Raw genomic sequence first — 21,362 nt, 5'->3', positions numbered from 1 at the left:
CTTGCCAACCCTACCGAGACATTTCGAGTCGCACTGATCACTTTCGTAACTCATCGGCACCGTCTAGGAAGATACTTTTTTTTTTTGACCGTGTGTAACTGAAGATACGTAACTAGAAAGCCCCAGCATTAGGGAAAATATATATATGAGTTTTGTAGTCTTCGGAGTACTGTTGGATGTACATCATCTGTATTATTGTGTCTCTACTTCAGCATTTTATATTTTTCAATGCACACAGCTTTGTTATTCGTCGCCTCCTACGTGATAGAACTCCTAAACATATGAAAAGTTCATCCAATTCTAAGAATCAAATGTTTTCAGGTTATGCTGACAATTGAACTGGGAGATTAACAGTGCAATGTGAGAGGGATGTGGTAAATCGACTTTACCCTAACCTAACCTTGATGAGTTGGGAAAAGTCGATTATGTATTTTAAACGAAAAGAAACCTACATCAAAGCTGAAAAATTTGGCGAAGCCTAACACAGAACGCCAACTTCTGAATCCTCCAAAATTTCATCCTGAAACGAGTAAATACGACTGAGCGAAATACACACGAAAGGTGAACTCGAGGTGTTTACAAATTTACATATTCTCAGTAGGCGTTCTTTTACGGGCATTGTGTACGTCAGGCTTTAGAAAAACAAGGAGGCTAGTTCATGAAATGAAGGAAGTGTACAGGAACTGAACAAGAAAAACTCATGACTGCATCACAAATATTAATTCGCTTCAGGGAAAGTTGGTTGGGACTGTAACTCTCAACTTGAAAGCAATACTGAAGCCTTTAGCAAAATGGAGAGTTAGGAAGATAAACGTGAAAAATCATATATATATATATATATATATATATATATATATATATATATATATATATATATATATATATATATATATAGATATATATATATATATATATATATATATATATATATATATATATATATATATATATATATATATATATATATATATATATATATATATATATATATATATATAGATAGATAGATAGATAGATAGATAGATAGATAGATAGATAGAGAGAGAGAGATACTTAGTTCTCATAATTTATATACGGACGTGATAGAGAGATGAGAGTAAATGAGATGATAATATGATCCAGTGTCATAAACCTAAATCTACGCTGCGCTAATTCCAGTGGCAGGGGAATGTAGACCTCTTTAAGGGTGAGTCTTTCTTTGACGAGACCGTAACCTCCTCGAGCAGGCGGAGCCCGGTAACACCCATGAACCAAAATGAAGGTCTATATGAAGCAGGTGATGATTGAACTCAGTGTTTTTTAGATGTAAATCAGTCATGAAAATCCAGAAGCTGTCTTTAGCCACGTAGACAGATGGGTCATCTACATCAAATTCTTTTATCTTTTTTTCAACTATTCCGCGTTCCCAAGGTCACCAGTTCCATGTTCCTCAGCTGGAGAAAGATGTAGTGTGTGTGTATATATATATATATATATATATATATATATATATATATATATATATATATATACATATGTTCTCTTGTTCGTCTTAACTCTGTAACATCGACAACGGCTTAAAACAAACCCAAAAGTTTGAAGCTTTTGAGTTTAATTTTCCAGCGAGTTTTCTCATACTGCAGTTTGTATAAAAGTAAGAGAGAGAGGGAGAGCTATTGAAGTTAAAGTTAGCTCTAATTTCTACATCTGGTAAATAGAGTCGAAAACTTGGAGCTTTTGAGTTAGATTTGATATCAGACTTACTCACACTACAGTTTATATATATATATATATATATATATATATATATATATATATATATATATATATATATATATATATATATATATATATATATATATATATATATATATATATATATATATATATATATATATATATATATATATTACAGCATATAATTTATGAACTAAAACTTTGCTTAAGATGAAAATGGAACTTTGGTTTTGATATCCATGTTTCCAGAGCCAGTTAGATCACCCATACGTGAAAACAATTAAAGAGACATCACAACAGTTTTCCAGTTGCCTCCAGTCACTGGTATCCCAGCCTCTGGAAAAGGATGTCTTCACGTCTTGGAAAGAATACCCTTCCATCCTAGAACGGATATCCCCGTCTTCCTATCGAAGGCGCTGGGAAGGAGGTATGGGAGGTGCTGAACTGGGGTGAGTAGGAGTGTTGAGGTGGGGTGAGGAAGGTACTGGGGAGGAAAAGTGGGGGTTTCGGGATAGGGTGAAGAGGGTGTTGGGTTTCGGGGGAGGAAGGTGTTGAGGCAGAGTGTGGGAGGTGATGGGTCGGGGTGAATGGGTCTTTGGGTTGGGGTGGAGATGGTGTTGAGGCGAAATGACGGGGGCTTTGGGGCAAGGTGGGGAGAGGTCTTGGGATGAGGTGAATGGGATTTGGGAGATTTTGAGGCGGCATAAGTGAGGTGCTGGGGTGGAATTAAGTGTGTTAGCATGGGGAATATAAGGGAAGGATAGATAACAAGAGACATAATATCCCGTAAGGATGTTAGCTTCATCCTATTATCAAAATATTGATAGCAATAGGATAGTATAGAAGAAGGCACCTAACCCATTCCACCTTTCCATCTGGCTCAACAACCGCCAGGAAAAAATTGACAAGAAAGAAGTATCGCGGGAGACATACTGCCATGGAAATTCTATAGGAAAGTGTGGCTGGGAAAAGATTTTTCAAATGTTTTAGCAGCAATTGTTCTGGGGTTCGATTCTGAAAGAGGAAGATTGGGGAGTTAAGGTAATACTTCTTACTTGATGGTATTAATAACCTTTACATTTAGTACATCAGAAGGCAGCATATTCCAATGTTTAGCAATACTGCAAGTGGAAAAGAAAGTATTGCTTCTCTTGCTATTAGATCACTTCCCCTCTATCATTTTCCCGTTATTTCTAGTTAGTCTAGAAAAATCTCGGGTGTGTCTGGAGAGAAAAGATATTCTATTAGATTTCCTCAAAATCTGCGCTTTTACGAGACCAACTCTTCTGTCTTTGAGTCTTTCCTCATAAGGCTTATTTCTAAGTGACGAAATTAGCTTAGTTGCTCTTCTCTGAATTCGTTCTAACTCTCTCTCTTTCTTTCCCATCGTTGATCAACTTTGGTGACCAGAATTGAACAGTGTATTCCAAGTGGGGTCAGACCTGGAGTATCACTAATGGTGAGTATTATTCCTTTGTTTTGTACTTTATATTTCTGTAAGTATAAGACTTATGCCTCCTGTTGGCTTTGTTATATGCAGCTGGGCATTATTCACCGTACTTAAAGAAGTGATTCATCTTGTCATTCGAATACAAACATGAAGTAAAGATATGAGTACATTTATATAGGGAAATACATTCAGAAGCTCCAAGCTTTCGAATATATTTTAGGACGATAGCCTGAAATACTTTCATAAGCTTGGAGATACTGAATTTATTTCTGAAGGCACTTGTAATTACTCCACCCTTTATTCTTTATCATCTAGTAGTGATTTATCATGCAAATTGTATTCGTGAGTTATAATATTTGGCACCAAAAAGGTATTACTTTATATTTGTCTATATGAAGATCCATTTGTCATTTCTCTCACCAGCTTGCCTAAACACCACAGAATCTTCAGCTACTCTACCCTTGACTGAATTATATATGCCGAATCTCGTATCGTTGGCAAATGTCGAGATATCATTGTTGAATCCTGTCTCTAGGTTGTCCTGGCGTAGATCATTAAAACCGTATGGGTGCCAGGACTAGTCCCTGAGGAACCACGTTCGTCATAGAGTGGACCAATTTATTTAATAAGACTCTCTTGTCTCCTATATGAGAGCTAGTTCACAATCGGCACTCAGTGTCGATCCTCTGTGCCCATTATGTGAGAATCTCACCCGCCAATCTCACATGCAGTTTATCGATAGCTATTTTTTTTTTTTACGTAAATCGAGTACATGACATCAGAGAATATATTCACGATTCACACTTCTCATATAAATGACTAAAGAATGCGATCAGATTCGCTAAAGAGAGTCTAGTGTTACGAACACCATGCCGACGGCTGGTTATCAGTCTTTTAGCTTTTAGGGAATTGAACGATCTTGTCTGTAATCATTACTTCCAACATTTTCTTCCTGGACACAAATTAAGGCTAATGGGACGGCAGCCCAGGGTCCATTTTCTATCTTAATTTGTTTGATAATTGGTGTTGCATTAAGGTAGTTTGCAGTCGTTTAGTAACTCATTCTGCGATGATTTGTTGACTAATTTCGCGATCAGATAAACTATTTGTTGCATTTTTTCTCTTAACATTCTGGAAGAGATATCGTCTGGACCAATTAATTTGTTATCATTCAGTTTTCTCAGATTTTTTGACGTACTTTGTGCGACTCAAATCTTTTTTAATCGTTCTATTCTTTTTTTTATCACCATCAGGAATACATTTTTGTGTCTGCTGTCCATTACGAATCCTGGGTGGTATACACAGGCTGAGATGGTGGACTGGAGTGAGTTAGGGGTTGTGAAGGAGTTTGGGTGAAATGAAGTGAGTGTTGGGTGTTGGGTGAAGGGAGGGACAGGTCGGTGTGAGGGAGGAGCATGGATAGGATAAAGGTAGCTGTCTGGTGATATGAAGGGAGTGTTGGGTGTTGGGTGAAGGGAGGGACAGGTCGGTGTGAGGGAGGAGTTTGGATAGGATAAAGGGAGTGTTCTGTGGTGCTTTGAAGGAAGTATTGAGGATTAGGGTGTTAGGGTGAGGTTGGGAGTGGGGTGAGGCAAGCATGTGTGAGGGGTGATAGGGATGCTGGTGTGGCTGGGAGAGTATTTGGGTAGGGTGAGGGAGGAGTACCTGGGAAGGGGAAGGGAAGTATTGGGATAGGGTGAGGGAAGTACTGGGGTAGTGGTAGGAGAAAGATTGGGATGGGACTTGAGGAGTACAGGGATAGGGTGAGGGAAGTATTAGCGTGTGGTGAAGGAGGTATTAGGGTGTGGTGAGGGAAGTATAAGACCTGGGTGTAGGTTTTGAGGGCTGGGTGACGAGGGTATCTGGGAGTGTAGGGTGAAGAGTGCATTGGAGGACTAATATACACACGAACCCCTCCAGAAGCAACAGAATCAAACATTACTCTTAAATCCAGCGAATAATGAGCTGCCACGTGCGGCAGTCACTTTGTGCGTTGAGTTCAATCAAATCCAACGTGTTTGTGGCAACCAACTTTGCCAGCGTCGGCTCCCCAGTTGCCACCATAACACTTCTCCGGCCAAACACGGCTTGCAGGCGTTGCCACACGTCCATCATGACCAACGCACGCGGAAAGAAGAACCGTTTCTCTCTCTCTCTCTCTCTCTCTCTCTCTCTCTCTCTCTCTCTCTCTCTCTCTCTCTCTCTCTCTCTCTCTCTCTCTCTCTCTCTCTCTCTCTCTCTCTCTCTCTCTCTCATGGTGGACATATGACTGCATTTCAGACTAAACGAAATGTGCCTCTTGTGTCATGAAACGACGATAGAACGTTCAACGTATCTTAGAGATGTTGATGAACGAATAAAGGTTCGCTAACCTCTCTCATTTTCATGATTCGTTAACCACATTTTGAGGATGGGTTACCTGAGGTGCTGATAAATGAGAATACGAAAGAGTTCGTTGACCTCGTTTCACGTGACTGACTCGTTAGTCGTTCGCTCGATATGGGCTGTCTGGTTGCTAATAAACGACAGGAGGGTTGTTAACCTCGCTGTACGAGACTACCTCGTTAAGGGACTTGTTTTGGTTGGGCTAGCCAAGCGGCAAGAAAGATCGGAATGACTTGTGTGTCAGGAGATATGGATGAACGTAGATATAAAAGGGGGGGGAGATAAGAGATAACAAGTGGCGCAGGAGAGAAGGGAGAGATAGTAGAGGGGACGAGAGAGAGAGAGAGAGAGAGAGAGAGAGAGAGAGAGAGAGAGAGAGAGAGAGAGAGAGAGAGAGAGAGAGAGAGAGAGAGAGAGGATTGGACAAAGATAAGAAAAAAAGAGTAAGTAAATGATGATGGATCGCGATATAGACGCACCACAGCAAGGAACATCTATCTACCCAGTCAACACAGCCCAGGGCAATCCACACAGCAAGGAACATCTATCTACCCAGTCAACACAGCCCAGAGCAATCCACACAGCAAGCAACATCTATCTACTCAGTCAACACAGCCCAGAGCAATCCACACAGCAAGGAACATCTATCTACCCAGTCAACACAGCCCAGAGCAATCCACACAGCAAGCAACATCTATCTACTCAGTCAATACAGCCCAGGGCAATCCACACAGCAAGCAACATCTATCTACCCAGTCAACACAGCCCAGGGCAATCCACACAGCAAGCAACATCTATCTACCCAGTCAACACAGCCCAGAGCAATCCACACAGCAAGCAACATCTATCTACCCAGTCAACACAGCCCAGAGCAATCCACACAGCAAGCAACATCTATCTACTCAGTCAACACAGCCCAGAACAATCCACACAGCAAGCAACATCTATCTACTCAGTCAATACAGCCCAGGGCGATCCACACAGCAAGCAACATCTATCTACTCAGTCAACACAGCCCAGAGCAATCCACACAGCAAGGAACACAGGCCAACTCATCATCACACCAAGGAACAATATGGCCACCCACCCCCGCGGCAACACCATAGCAAGGCGTATAGAGATTCAGGCCTTTGTTATAACAAAGCCTCTGGCCAGTTACCCGGATGTGACACTTGTGTGTGTGTTGCCCACCTCAGTGTAAGGAGCCAGTGAGGGGAATATGTCTCCATGATGGTATTATCCCTCTGTTCGCCTGTGAGCTTAATAACAACATAACATAACATAACATAACATAACATAGCATAATATAACATAACATAACATAACACAACATAACATAACATAACATAACGTAACATAACATAACGTAACGTAACATAACATAGCAAAACGTAACATAACATAGCATAACATAGTATACCATAGCATAACATAACAACAAAAAATAACTTATAACATAACATGACGACGTAGCATAACATAACATACCATACTATAACATAGTATGACCTGACACGAGAGGAAATTGTGTGTTTGTATGTGCGTTCTTGCATGTGCGAGCTAGTGTATGTGTTTTTATGGGCTTAATATAAATTAGTGCTTGTATCGTGCGTGTATGGGCGTGTGTTTGTATGTGTGTTTAAGTGTTTGTGTGTGTGTGTGTGTGTGCGTGCGTGTGTTTATGTGTGTGTCTGTGTGTGTGTGTGTGTGTGTGTGTGTGTGTGTGTGTGTGTGTGTGTGTGTGTGTGTGTGTGTGTGTGTGTGTGTGTGTGTGTGTGTGTGTGTGTGTGTGTGTGTGTGTGGGTGTGTGTGTGTGATTTCCATATGGGTGTTACAGCAAGATTGTTATGTACTTGTGTGTATCGATGTGTATGTGTGTGTTTATGCTTATGTATACATGTATGTACCTGTATGTGCGTATATGTGAACAATCTCACTACGATAGACGTTAATGAATGGCAGACACAAGGGATATAGAATAGAATTCATGTGTGTAAATTCAGTTCCGTTTTTTGGGTATATGTATTTCACTTAATCGAAGGCCATAGAAAAAAGAATTGAAAAACACACAGAAGAATAGATCGGTGTTGATAGGAAACACTAGCTCTTCCCATCTTCTCTTAACCAGACGTCCCATCAATCAAGAAACACCCACGATCTATGGCGCCCCACTTCATAAAAATTCAATTTGATTACAGCCACAGAATCTACCATGCAAGTTCACTTTACCTGTGTTGTGAGGACATTCCACAGCAGTCTATAGACTGTACGTGCCTTTTTCTTCATTCTTTCTCTTTTTCCTCTCCTGACCTTACATGACCCGGGGTCAAGCATGGCCACATGACCCGGCCATGAGGCCATCTCGGGCGAGAGGAAAACATAGAAATGGAACCCAAAGTTCCGCTGGTATTTGTAGACATGAGTCTTAAACTAGGAAGGTGATATGAAGAGAGAGAGACAAATGGCAAAAAAGTAAATTCCACAGCTTAGCTATTCGAGGGAAAGAGAAATGGAGGCATCATAACGGTCCATCCTCGAGTGGTGGGTCTCCACAGAGAAACTGTAGGAAGCAGCAGCCAAATATGTGCCTTGGGTCCCCCAAACCTTGGTGGTAGAGGAGACATATAGACAGCTCACGAGAACAGTGACCAACTGTATTTATATCAAAATTTGAAAACGAGTCGCAACACCGTTTCAATGTATTTTCTAAAAACGGAACTGTTTTACCTCAGTCCAGAACCAGACCGGCAGACAATTTCCAAAAACTGCTGAAACCTGAAGTGTATCGTCTTCAAGACTATAAGATCTATATTTGATCCTATCATCAGTGGACTCACATCGTGAGCAAACTGCAAAATTTCAGCATTTTTTCCAAATATTCGAATATTTCCGTGACGCTATGTCATTGAAATTGAAACAAAAAAAAAAAAAACTAGAGGAACAGAAACGTCTATGGTCACTTAGGTGTTGGTCTATTGTTGCGCTGGGGTCGATGTGTTGTGGAAATAATCATAGCTACTTAATTAATTCTACAACTTTTAATTAGGCACATTTAATTTTTTTTTGGGGGGGGGTTGTGAGTGGGGCATTTTGCCTCGACCCTTCAGTTTTTACCAGCCCTTCCCCCACACTACCTCTCAGTTTCAAAGTCGCCCCATTAAAAGAGAGGGAGGGGGAACCACTGTATATGCACATTTGGCTTCATCCATAACATTTAATTATGATAATTGCTCATGGCTGTCATTACTGATATGCAAATAAGGCGAGATTCGCACCTCTGACTTGTTATAACTTTGTCTTGATGCTTATTCCGCGATATTTAACCCCCTAGTGAAGTAGACACTAAGTGTGTCTAGTGATACTTTAGGAGAGAGAGAGAGAGAGAGAGAGAGAGAGAGAGAGAGAGAGAGAGAGAGAGAGAGAGAGAGAGAGAGAGAGAGAGAGAGAGAGACTCGCGTATTTTGACGGTGGTAGTCGAGGATGGCTCTGGGAAGGTGTTCTTTGGCTCTGGGAAAATCAGAGAGTCTGGTTTCGAGAAGGTTAATGTAGATTATGAGGGGAAGTAATGAGAAGTGTACCTTCGAGAAGGTTAATGTAGGATATGAGGGGAAGTAATGAGAAGTGTAGCTTCGAGAAAGGTAATGTAGAATATGAGGGGAAGTAATGAGGAAGTGAGTATGCATAGCCCCAAACATGCATCTCCTTAAGGATCTTATAAAAAAAGAAATGTAGAGCATTTAAAAGACTGCTTTGGCTCACGACGAACAAGGTGAGTATTGAGAGATGAATGTAAGTAACAGCCTTTCGTTGGCTGTTCCCTCGAGAAACGTGGAGACAACGACAGAAACTACCACGTCACAGAAAGTCCCTCCACACCACAGTCGTCTGTCCAGAGGCATGATGGACGAAGCCTCACACCTGAATACTATTTCCAGTACAGAGGCGAAAACGCGTAATTAAATGGCGAAGGGAAACTCTACTTCCACCCCCGTCCCCTACAACTCCAACCCCCATCAGAAAAATAAGGTGCTCACCCACGCCTACTCTCACTGACCCTTAGGAAAGCTGACCTTTGACCTCGGGAGGCTATCAGCTCTCGTACACGTCAAGTTCGGTCACTGTAACCAAATCTGGACGCGTTCGCGTCGAGGGGAAAAGTTTGCCAAAGTTAAGTAACGAAGACCAGAAAGGTGAGGGAGACTTCCTCACTCCTGATATAATGCCTAACTGGTAATTCAACCGTAAGGAAAACGAGAAGTTTAATCAGACTCGACACTCGCTCCTTCCCTTTAACATAACGCTAAGTTTGCGTCTGTCGTGCCACATCTCACAGGCCCCTGTGACCTGACGTCTCCTTAGTAGTATAAATATGGCCACTCCAGGGCCTCAATCTCTAAGGCAAAGTCATCTTTTGATGTTACTGAACGTGTATTTATTCAGTTAAGAGTTTCGCTTCTTGTTATAGTGTGATAATGAGAATATCTACCTTCCCAGTGGATCATTAATGCACGGCTCATTCATAGGAAATCTGGATATATATTTTCACATACGATTTTTTTTTTAGGTGAGGAGGTGTGTGTTGCCACCATCTCTGATTACTATTTGTGTTGCGAGGGGAGAGATTTATACTTGTGTTGCATCGACTTGTAAACTTGTGTATATTTACTAATATGTACACACACACACACACACACACACACACACACACACACACACACACACACACACACACCAGCCTAAATTAGGTACCCATTCGTCGACCACCTTCGAGTGGATGATGAACGCCTAGGCTCACTGTGGGCCGACTGTCGTTCCCAGGATTCGAACGCACGTAGGCCCTAATCAGGGTCCTAGAGACTAATGGTCAGGAACACTAACCAGTGCACTACGGAGGCCCTTGTGTGTGTGTGTGTGTGTGTGTGTGTGTGTGTGTGTGTGTGTGTGTGGGTTCATACCATCGTTTTCCTTATGTATCAGTTTCTGAGTCTTTGATATTCGGTAGCTATCTATCTATCTATCTATCAATCTATCTATCTATCTATCTACCTATCTATCTATCTATCTATTTATCTATTTGTCTATTTATATATCTATCAGTCTTTCTATCGATCTACCTATCCATCTATCTATCCATCTATCTATTATCCTATCTATCTCTCGATCTATCTATCTATCCTTCCTCCTTCCACCCCCCATACTCCCACTGTGGGCCCATTCCACCCGTCCCTTGTGTTCAGGTAACTCTAACTTCCTGTCATCCCTCTACCCACGACCCTCTGTTCTGTTCCCAGAAATTGAGAAGTCTTCATCCACTAACGCAAATATTTTCTACATCGAATTCTTATAGTTTTACAACGTTTTTTTTCACACCCAGGTTCCTGTTTGGTATATGTAAAAAGAGAAAAAAGGGATGCAATAAGTCTTGCATCACGGGGATTAAATTATTTTAAATTGAATGCTAATTTATGCAAATGATTAGATTAATTGGTCATGGTTTATCATTATATATTTTTTTTCAGGGCATGACAGCGAGGATGGGGAGTGGGGGAAGGGTTTAGAGTGTACATAAAGTAATTGAATATATATATATATATATATATATATATATATATATATATATATATATATATATATATATATATATATATATATATATATATATATATATATATATATATATATATATATATATATATATATATATATATATATATATATATATATATATATATATATTCAGCAATTATATATATGCAATTATATCCTCAAAACTGCATTGTACATAATAAACCACGCCTGGTCTACGCAAAGATCCAATGGAAATCTTTTACAACGCTGAAACAGTTAACAACCTGTTTCCCGTAACTTTTGCGTGCAAACTGGCGATGCTTCCTCACTACCCATCTATCAGTTCATATACCCGTCTCTATATCTATGTCTTCTGTCTGTCTGTCCGTCTCTTATGGTAACCACAGGACACTGTGGAAATTAATCTCATACACAATTTGGGATGAAGCGAGGAATTTATGGACGCGAAAGTCTACGGTCTGAGCGACCCACATTTCACTTACTTTTCTCAATTTTTCTTTGACATTAGCGATCCCCGTTCTCTCTCTCTCTTCCTCTCTGAATGTTTTTAGAATTAAGGGGAGACAATGATGCCATATACATACATTTATATTCATGTGTATACATGTATATCACAGATTCACAATGCCCTTCGATAGCAAAACTTAAATGAAATTTTGATAAAGTCTACGGCTTTGGTTTGCCACATTTCACTTACTCCGCTATTTTTCTCATCCATTAATTACATTTTACTTTATCATTTCCCAGTAAACACTGTGATTTACACTATTGGTGATGCTCTTCTTCAATCGTAAACAAATTCAGCCAATTTTCTTTTGTTTATCTAAATTATCCGTTGTATGTATAAGCGATTGAAGTCTACCACAACAATGCTGTATATATGTTACTGTATTTGTTGTATTCTGTACAGCGTTTCGTCGGTCTTGTTTCCCACTTCGTAGATTATATATTTTCACCGGTTATTTCTGTATACAATATATATAATGAACTCTCGCTTTTTAGTAAAAATTCCATAGCCTTGTCCGAAGTGTAGGTAGTTCACATCCAAATGGTAGAGGTTCGAGTCTTACTGTTGGAGGACATTGTTGCTTATATATATATATATATATATATATATATATATATATATATATATATATATATATATATATATATATATATATATATTTCCAGCCCTCCGCTCCCTCCCCTTTTCGTCGCCTTCTACGACACGCAGGGATATATATATATATATATATATATATATATATATATATATATATATATATATATATATATATATATATATATATATATATATATATATATCAAACTGAATGAAGCAATTATATCCTCAAAATTGCATCGTATATGATAAATCACGCCTGGTCTACGCAAAGATCCAATGGAAATCTTTTACAACGCTGAAACAGTTAACAACCTATTTCCCATAACTTTTGCGTGCAAACTGGTGATGCTTCCTCACTACCCATCTATCAGTTCATATATTCGTCTCTATATCTATGTCTCCTGTCTGTCTGTCCGTCTCTTATGGTAACCACAGGACACTGTGGAAATTAATCTCATACACAATTTGGGATGAAGCGAGGAATTTATGGACGCGAAAGTCTACGGTCTAAGCGACCCACATTTCACTTACTTTTCTCAATTTTTCTTTGACATTAGCGATCCCCGTTCTCTCTCTCTCTTCCTCTCTGAATGTTTTTAGAATTAAGGGGAGACAATGATGCCATATACATACATTTATATTCATGTGTATACATGTATATCACAGATTCACAATGCCCTTCGATAGCAAAACTTAAATGAAATTTTGATAAAGTCTACGGCTTTGGTTTGCCACATTTCACTTACTCCGCTGTTTTTCTCTCCATTAATTACATTTTACTTCATCATTTCCCAATAAACACTGTGATTTACACTATTGGTGATGCTCTTCTTCAATCGTAAACACATTCAGCCAATTTTCTTTTGTTTACCTAAATTATCCGTTGTATGTATAAGCGATTGAAGTCTACCACATCAATACTGTATATATGTTATTGTATTTGTTGTATTCTGTATAGCGTTTCGTCGGTCGTGTTTCCCACTACGAAGATTATATATTTTCACCGGTTATTTCTATATACATATATAGCAATGAGTTCTCTCTTTATAGTAAAAATTCCATAGCCTTGTCCAAAGTGTAGGTAGTTCACATCCAAATGGTGGAGGTTCGAGTCTTACTGTTGGGGGGACATTGTTGTTTATATATATATATATATATATATATATATATATATATATATATATATATATATATATATATATATATATATATATATATATATATATATATATCTTCTTTCATACTATTCGCCATTTCCCGCATCAGCGAGGTAGCGTTGAGAACAGAGGACTGGGCCCTTGAGGGAATATCCTCACCTGGGCCCCTTCTCTGTTCCCTCTTTTGGAAAAAAAAAAAAAAAAAAAAAAAAAAAAAAAAAAAAAAAGTGAGAGGGGAGGATTTCCAGCCCCCCGCTCCCTCCCCTTTTAGTCGCCTTCTACGACACGCAGGGAATACGTGGGAAGTATTCTTTCTCCCCTATCCCCAGGGATAATATATATATATATATATATATATATATACATATATTCTTAACTCGAATTATTGTATCCATTTCCTTTTGCCAAAATTTTTAACACATTCAAAAGGAAAGAGACAACAAGGATCGCTAATATCCGAACTGAATTTTCTTTTTAGAAAAAAAAGTAACTGAAACGTGGTTTCTGTTGTCCGTAGACTTTCTCGTCGCAAAATTTCCCCGTTTCATCCCTCCCTTGTATGACACGATCACTATTCCAGTCTCCTGTGGTGGCCATAAAAGACAGGCAGACAGACAGACAGACAGATAGATAGATAGAAGACATAGATATAGAGACGAGCAGATGTCCTGATAGACGGGGATGGAAGAGACTTCATCAGTCTGCACGCAAAAGCTATTGGAAATAAATTGTTAATTGTTTCAGCGTTGTGAACGATGGTTAGTGGATCTTTATGTTGACCAGGCGTGGTTTATTATTCAGAATGTGGTTTTGTGGCCATAATTGATTAATTTAGGTTTGATTAGTTGTCTTTGTTAAATGCTGATTGAGGTTTAGAGAGAATATTTCCCGCCGTTAGCGTACATCACACGCACAACATTCACATACGCACGCGCGAGATTCCGTAGTTCAGCGATTAGCGTTGTTGACCATGAGTCACACTAGGGCACGCCCAAGTTCGAATCTTGGGAGCGTCTGTTGGCCCACAAACGACACAGGTGGACATCCTCCCGGCAGGACTATTCGATTGATGTATTTGTGTATGTGTGTGTGTGTGTGTGTGTGTGTGTGTGTGTGTGTGTGGGTGGGTGGGTGGGTGGGTGGGTGGTGGTGTGTGTGTGTGTGTGTGTGTGTGTGTGTGTGTGTGTGTGTGTGTGTGTGTGTGTGTGTGTGTGTGTGGGTGGTGGTGTGTGTGTGTGTGTGTGTGTGTGTGTGTGTGTGTGTGTGTGTGTGGGTGGGTGGGTGGTGGTGTGTGTGTGTGTGTGTGTGTGTGTGTGTGTGTGTGGGTGGTGGGTGGTGGTGTGTGTGTTGTGTGTGTGTGTGTGTGTGTGTGTGTGTGTGTGTGTGTGTGTGTGGTGTGTGTGGGTGGGTGGGTGGTGGTGTGTGTTGTGTGTGTGTGTGTGTGTGTGTGTGTGTGTGTGTGTGTGTGTGTGGGTGGGTGGGTGGTGTGTGTGTGTGTGTGAATAAGCACAAAGGAGTAAAGACATGGTGCATATATACGAGGTTAAGAGACGGGGGAACACAAGTGCAAAATTCTCTTCCCAAAACAGAAATGGTATTGCTGGACACGTTTGCCTGAATGAATGTACATGCATACATAGTATTCCCAACAGTGTCGAACAATAGAAAATAAACAGATGACACATACCAATTTAGATGCTTATACTTAGATAGATATATGTAGACATGGCAATATATATGTACGAAATATATGTGAATGAATATGTAGGCACAAATTTAAATAAAATCATAATGTTTATATATGAGTAAAGTAAAGGATTCGAAAGACTTAATACATAGAAGACTAAACGTCAAAAAATAAATAATATCAAGCTTAAGCTTCGCTTTCATATAATCAATCAAGCTTAAGCTTCGCTTTCATATAATCAATCAAGCTTAAGCTTCAATTTCATATAATCAATCAAGCTTAAGCTTCAATTTCATATAATCAATCAAGCTTAAGCTTCGCTTTCACATAATCAATCAAGCTTAAGCTTCGCTTTCACATAATCAATCAAGCTTAAGCTTCGCTTTCACATAATCAATCAAGCTTAAGCTTCACTTTCATATAATCAATCAAGCTTAAGCTTCAATTTCATATAATCAATCAAGCTTAAGCTTCAATTTCATATAATCAATCAAGCTTAAGCTTCGCTTTCACATAATCAATCAAGCTTAAGCTTCACTTTCATATAATCAATCAAGCTTAAGCTTCGCTTTCATATAATCAATCAAGCTTAAGCTTCAATTTCATATAATCAATCAAGCTTAAGCTTCACTTTCACATAATCAATCGAGCTTAAGCTTCACTTTCACATAATCAATCAAGCTTAAGCTTCACTTTCACATAATCAATCAAGCTTAAGCTTCACTTTCACATAATCAATCAAGCTTAAGCTTCACTTTCACATAATCAATCGAGCTTAAGCTTCACTTTCACATAATCAATCAAGCTTAAGCTTCACTTTCACATAATCAATCAAGCTTAAGCTTCACTTTCACATAATCAATCGAGCTTAAGCTTCACTTTCATATAATTAATCAAGCTTAAGCTTCACTTTCACATAATCAATCAAGCTTAAGCTTCACTTTCACATAATCAATCAAGCTTAAGCTTCACTTTCACATAATCAATCAAGCTTAAGCTTCACTTTCATATAATTAATCAAGCTTAAGCTTCACTTTCACATAATCAATCAAGCTTAAACTTCACTTTCACATAAATATGATCTAACTCAATGCAGCTTTATTCACCAATCATTGGAGACAGTGATCTAATATTTCTGTGTCAAATAGAATTACTTGTCTCGAAAGAAACTGCATTAGAGGTATGAAAGAGCGTTTAAATTCTACATTAAATGCATTATCATAGCATTTAGTTTGTTTTAAATAATTAGTTAAATGAAATATATGTATAGGAGCGGTACTCAATAGATGCAGATTACACACATGAAAAATACAGACTTGTAGATTAACTATATTTTCGTCATTTGATAGTCTAAATCAAATATATACATTTATATTTTCAAGGTGAGAGGACGTACATGTTAAAGGAAGAAAACGTAATGGTAGTTGTATCTTAATTTATTATTTCTACAATAGACTTTATGATATACTGGCCTTTTTCTGTGAAGATAGGGGGAAAACCTTTAATCCATATGTTGTGTTCTATATCATTTTATCAAAGGTAAATATATGTTACTGAGTAATGACATAAATCTATTTATTTTCCTCTGTGTTTTACATTTTCATACATCGTTATGCAGACTCATTTTGCAATCATTCGGGGCTCCTATGTATACATATCTGATGAATACACATTCCAAGAACATTATACATTTTAGTACATATTTCATGAAAGGTATCCTGACCTCTCCGCATGTTAATACATATCTTAATACATATATGTTAATTTATCTTAATGTAAGATTAATCATAACGAATTATGACCGAGGATTTTTTGCAAACATTTTTTGTATAATTGTTGTGATGGCATGACAAATATTTTTTTCCTCTCTCTCTCTATCGAGTAAATATTGAATTTTTTTTTTTTTTTTGATAACTTTTCGTTTTCTATTTCCTTTTGGTAGACCACATAAACCATCAAAAAAAAAAAATATATATATCCCCCAGCAACAAATGCAACCTGATCAAGTATGTAGCCTATAACTAATCCAGATTCATAAATAAACATGATTGAAATGGAAAAGTGAAGCACTAAACGACCCAACTAAAAAAAAAAAAAAGGAGTGAGAGATATTAGGCAACATATCAATAGACAAGGGAATGTTAAAAATGCAACTCCCAGAAGTACTGTTACTCATAACAGTGTTGTGGTGCCGTTGGCGCGTATCGTACGCCTGGCAGCAGGAGGCTAGTCTAGACGAGACCGGCAACGTCGTGTTATTTTGGACAGCAGATGTCAAGAAAAACGTCCTTATGGTAGAGGTAAGTGAAGAGGGTATTGCACTCTTTTGTCTTTTTCGTCATTTTCAGTAAGAGTAGATCTTACCCTTACATCTGCTGAGTGTAATTGTGGTATTATATTCCGTACGCTATGGCTCTTACAGCATTGTGTAATCGTATGCCTGGCAGCTGATTACAACCCGTACGACATCGAAGGTAAGGTGTTATGTGTTTATCAAATCTCCTGTAATCATTATTATTGGATTTCATGTTTTTGATGTCTTAGATTTTCTAGTTATGACTGTAAATAGGGAAAAGAGATAATCATATAAATTTCAGCTATAGGAAGTAGATTAGCTTAATATTAGAACTAGATTTTTCTTAGATGTCTTAGTATCTTGATATCCTAGATACAAACCTATAGTCTGAGATACTTTTCTTCCTAATCATAATACAATATGTGTAAGTATGCTCCATATATCTAATTCTGTATTGCATGTAATCAGAATTTAATACTTGCTCTTAATTCAGTAAATTAATATAATGATTCATTATCCATTTGTTTTAGTACATCGAGGGCAAATATTTTCAACCTTCGCTGACTCTGATAGTCGATGTGATGTTTACGTAAAATACTGAGATTTTAACCAAATATTTATTCTGAAGTTAATCAGTGAAGCGATGGAGGTTGATTCCGTGCCTGAAGTCTCCTAGGCTTTCAGACGCGTCCACAACAAATACTGAAACATTGCTGGTGTTGCCCGCCTGCTGATTGAGGCTACGATTCATGAATTCTGATGACTCTGTATTGTGGTGTGTGTGTGGGGGGGGCGACACAGCAGGTGAGAGGACAATATTTCCACTCGAATCCCTTTCATGTGGCTATGAACGCTGGGAGACTGATTGTGTAGGTGAAGGAGTTATGAGAACATACTTTACATACATTCCACACACTAAATGGGATATTGTCAATATTTAATCATTCACATCCAGAATTCATTTACAGTATCCCATCATCATTAGATTATTATAGATTTGTTTGATTCCACTCGTAGTAATGGATACAAACTCGTGGACGAACGTTGGACCTCGAATGAGGCGAAGTTCTTTGTCTTCAACAGGATTGTTAACATGTGTGGGACGATTTGCCAATCAGAGTGGTTGAATGTAGTACCATAGATTCGTCTAAACACAGATTTGATAGATATTTTGCCATTATGATATATTTCTCTTTTAAATATGTACGTAATTTTACTCTTACCTCACCAATCGATGATTTCCATATCTCTTCCATTATCCCAGACACCCTGGAAGGGACCCAGTGGTCTATTACAGCTTGAATTACTTTGTATTTCCTTTGTATGTTCACTCGGCTTCAGTTCCATCCACTAGGATTGGAGTCTGTCAAGGCCCAACTCGTAAATAGATGTCTTCCCTCCTTCCTTCTCCCTCCATCTCGCTCACCACCTCGTAAATTGATGCAGTTCCTCCCTCCCTCTCTCTCCCCTCCCCCATCCCCCTCCCTCACAGTTGACATCTGTGATGACTTGGCATATCCAGGTACGAAGTTCAGTTCCTCGAGCGAATCATTTGCATAGATCAAGAACTTCTGGCTGACCTCCTGAAGCGCATCACTGTTGAACTCACGACGGCTCGGGAGGACGACTCTGACATGAGTACTTTCTTCATCCCCTCCAAAAAAAAGGGTAATCTCTCTCTCTCTCTCTCTCTCTCTCTCTCTCTCTCTCTCTCTCTCTCTCTCTCTCTCTTCTCTCTCTCTCTCTCTCTCTCTCTTAGTTGCGAAGATCCGCACCACTTCTGACATTCGATTTGTATTTTCCCGTCTTTGAACACAGTTCAATATACCAAGGTAAAACATTATACTTACATCAATGTTTCTCAGACTATGGGACCATCTTATTTCTAAGTCCCCCAGATAGAAAATCTATCCAGATAATACATTCTGTAGCTGATGGTCACATCAGCTTGGCTTAGATTCGAATTAGTAATTGCTAGTTTTGATTCCTTCATCTATACTCTCACAGCTTTATATAATTTCCATCATAAACATTCTCTTCACCTTATGCCACTTTTGTCACAACATCTGCTTATGTGTAGTTGTATATCAACCATCGTCCAAAGATCTTTTTGGTCATTAAACTTCGTACTCTTCCTCAAACTCGACTCAAAATCTCTGGTTTTCTAAGTCTCACTGCAATTTCACTGTTTATGTCGCCACAGTGAAGGTATATATTTGAGAGACGATTCATATCACTGTTCCCTCCCCTTTACTTGTACAAAGAGATCTGCAGAGATGCAGTTCCTCTGAATCATGACCAAAAATGATGATGTTTTTGGGTCGTGTCCAGGGCGGTTGGGTGGCTCCTGTGTGTGTGTGTGTGTGTGTGTGTGTGTGTGTGTGTGTGTGTGTGTGTGTGTGTGTGTGTGTGTGTGTGTGTGTGTGTGTGTGTGTGTGTTGTGTGTGATCGGATATCCACTGACGAAAGGTAAAATCCAGTGACTGGGTCCGGTACGAAAAAGCTTTCATTTGATAAAGATGATTTTTTTATCTTTATTCTAATCTTTTGCTCAGTATCATTTTTCTTAACCCCATTCCTACTCTCTCTCTCTCTCTCTCTCTCTCTCTCTCTCTCTCTCTCTCTCTCTCTCTCTCTCTCTCTCTCTCTCTCTCTCTCTCTCTCTCTCTCTCTCTCTCTCTCTCTCTCTCTCTCTCTCTCTCTCTCTCTCTCTCTCTCTCTCTCTCTCTCTCGCAACGAGTTACTATATATATATATATATATATATATATATATATATATATATATATATATATATATATATATATATATATATATCCAAAATGTCTCTTGACCTAAAGGGAACTTAACCATCTCTCAAAATGGTTGTCAGCATGTCTCTCTCCTGAGTGTCTCCCACAGTGGCTAGTATCTCTCTATGTCTCAGATATCTCTCTGGTTTCATCTCCAACATACATGAAGGTAAGAAGTGGGAATGAAATCCGTCATTTTTGTAACACTGAATTTATCCCGCTTTCTCTCACTCACACTTTCTTTCTCACTTTCCCTCAAGTGTTACAGACTTTCCTTCATACGTCCACTTCATTTTGACACACTTCACACTTCCTCTCAGTATATCACACTTCACACTCCTTCTCGCGCTTTCACACTTGACGCTTCCTCAGTCACACTTCCTATGAGACTGTTACACTTCACACTTCCTCCACGTCTGTCACACTTCACACTCCTTCTCGAGCTTTCACACTTGACGCTTCCTCTGTCACACTTCACGCTTCTCCCCAGCAAAAGTTCCCCATAAAACCCCCCCAAGCAATTCAGAAACTTTTTCGATTATCACACAAGATTTTGTGTTGGTGATCCTTGTAGACCTAGGGTTTAAGGGCCACTTCTGTGAGTCTGGGCTTAGGACCTGCATCTCTCCGGCTTCGACTCCTTGTGTAACTTAGGCTATTCTTGCCCCTGGGCTGGACGTAGAAGTAGATAGGTGTAAATAGAGGGAAGGAGAGAGAGAGAGAGAGAGAGAGAGAGAGAGAGAGAGAGAGAGAGAGAGAGAGGTTTTTGTATATATGTATATATATATATATATATATATATATATATATATATATATATATATATATATATATATATATATATATATATATATATATATATATATATATATATATATATATATATATGTGTGTGTGTGTGTGTGTGTGTGTGTGTGTGTGTGTGTGTGTGTGTGTGTATGTGTGTGTGTGTGTGTGTGTGTGTGTGTGTGTGTGTGTGTGTGTGTGTGTGTGTGTGTGTGTGTTTACATGGAAATCATGAACAGTCCCAATGTTACAAAACCAGAGCCATTAACTCTATTACACCGAGAAATACACGACTCTATCACACTGGTACATCTCACATAAAGAAACACTGCATATCAAACAGACCTTGATAAAGAACAGCTACAGAAACACCGACTCACAACTGCATTACTTCAT

General features: G+C 38.8%; 1 protein-coding gene across 1 annotated transcript in view; it reads left to right on the top strand.

Moving 5' to 3' along the window:
* The window catches only part of LOC139749329 (DBH-like monooxygenase protein 1 homolog), a 229,044-nt gene that overhangs the window by 10,614 nt on the left and 197,068 nt on the right, over nt 1-21,362 (top strand). The window contains exon 2 of the mRNA XM_071663051.1: nt 17,078-17,392. Within this exon, the coding sequence (XP_071519152.1) occupies nt 17,231-17,392 (162 nt within the window). The 5' untranslated portion in view covers nt 17,078-17,230. The remainder of the gene's footprint in view (nt 1-17,077; nt 17,393-21,362) is intronic.

Source organism: Panulirus ornatus, chromosome 7 (assembly GCF_036320965.1).
Source record: "Panulirus ornatus isolate Po-2019 chromosome 7, ASM3632096v1, whole genome shotgun sequence".
Taxonomy (NCBI): Eukaryota; Metazoa; Arthropoda; class Malacostraca; order Decapoda; family Palinuridae; genus Panulirus; species Panulirus ornatus.
Note: the sequence above shows the minus strand (reverse complement) of the source record. Positions and strands in the feature narration are given on the sequence as shown.